The 1,191-nt window shown below is 66.1% G+C and overlaps 1 protein-coding gene across 1 annotated transcript; it reads right to left on the bottom strand.

Annotated features, from left to right (window-relative positions):
• Nucleotides 1-52: 52 nt before the first annotated feature.
• Nucleotides 53-1,167, bottom strand: LOC101634971 (keratin, type II cytoskeletal 6C-like; the record flags this gene model as incomplete). Its single annotated transcript, XM_004695846.1, has 4 exons — nt 53-178; nt 599-763; nt 872-967; nt 1,105-1,167. Coding segments are annotated over 4 exons (450 nt in total), but the record flags the coding sequence as incomplete, so codon positions are not given.
• Between the last annotated feature and the right edge of the window lie 24 nt (nt 1,168-1,191).

The raw sequence follows: 1,191 nt of genomic DNA, 5'->3' as shown, positions 1-1,191 counted from the left end.
TGCGACCAGCTCCTGCCTCTCGGGAGGCTTCTGCCCACTCTGGCCTCCCTACCTGCTTCTTGACGTGGTCGATCTCAGATCTCAGCCTCTGGATCATGCGGTTGAGCTCGGCGATCTCCTGCTTGGTGGTGCGCAGGTCGTCGCCGTGCCGGCCGGCGGACATCTGCAGCTCTTCGTACTGTGGGAAGAGGGGTGCGTGGGCCTCCCCGCCGGGGCCTGCGGCCCTGGCCGGCGCTTCATCCACTGAAGGCCTGGAGGCGTCATCAGACAGGAGGCTGAGCAGGCCAGTGTGCGAGCCTCTGGCTGCGCGGCCCATCCCGGACCTTCCTTCCGTGAGACCACCCTCGGGTGGTCTCCTGGGGGAAGGTGACATTTCCGAGCCCCAGCCCAGGGTCAAGCAAAATGCAGAGATCCAGGGCCCCGGCCTGTGGCATCGTCCTGCTTCGTGGGGCCGTTGGAGTCAGACTGGGCCTCCATGCTGTGAGTGCCTCCAGCGGCCAGAGGCCCAGCCCAGGCCCAGCCCAGGCCCGCCGCAGTCCTCGGCAGCCTGTGACTGCAGGAGGGGCCCGGCGTCCCAGCAGCCGTGAGCCCTGCTCACCTTGCTCTGGTACCAGGACTCGGCCTCAGCGCGGCTCCTCTGGGCGATCTCCTCGTACTGGGCCTTGACCTCGGCGATGATGCCGTCCAGGTCCAGGAAGCGGTTGTTGTCCATGGACAGGACCACGGACGTGTCCGAGATGTGGGTCTGCATCTGGGACAGCTCCTGCAGACACGGGACCGCGGATCACCCCGTGTGCCCATGTCTGCAGGGCCACGCGCCGAGACCGCCCACCCTGCCCAGACCGCTGCCCGGGCCGGCAGGGGCACGTACTGCGTCGTAGAAGGCCTTCAGGAAGTTGATCTCATCCATGAGTGTGTCCACCTTGGCTTGCAGCTCCACCTTGTTCATGTAGGCCGCGTCCACGTCCTGGGGAGTAAGCCCCGCGGGGGTGAGCGTGGCCTCCTTCTGGCCCACCCTCTGCCCGTCTCCTTCCCCATCTCCCTGGGCGTGGGCAGACCCGAGTCTGCTGCAGAGGCGCGTGGCCCCTGGCCGCTCCCGCTCACCTTCTTCAGCGTCACAAACTCGTTCTCTGCTGCCGTGCGCTTGTTGATCTCGTCCTCGTATCTAGAGTTACAAAGAGATAAGTCACG

This window comes from Condylura cristata, unplaced genomic scaffold (genome assembly GCF_000260355.1).
Source record: "Condylura cristata isolate star-nosed mole 26May11 unplaced genomic scaffold, ConCri1.0 scaffold01801, whole genome shotgun sequence".
Taxonomy (NCBI): Eukaryota; Metazoa; Chordata; class Mammalia; order Eulipotyphla; family Talpidae; genus Condylura; species Condylura cristata.
This window is presented reverse-complemented; position numbering and strand designations above follow the sequence as displayed.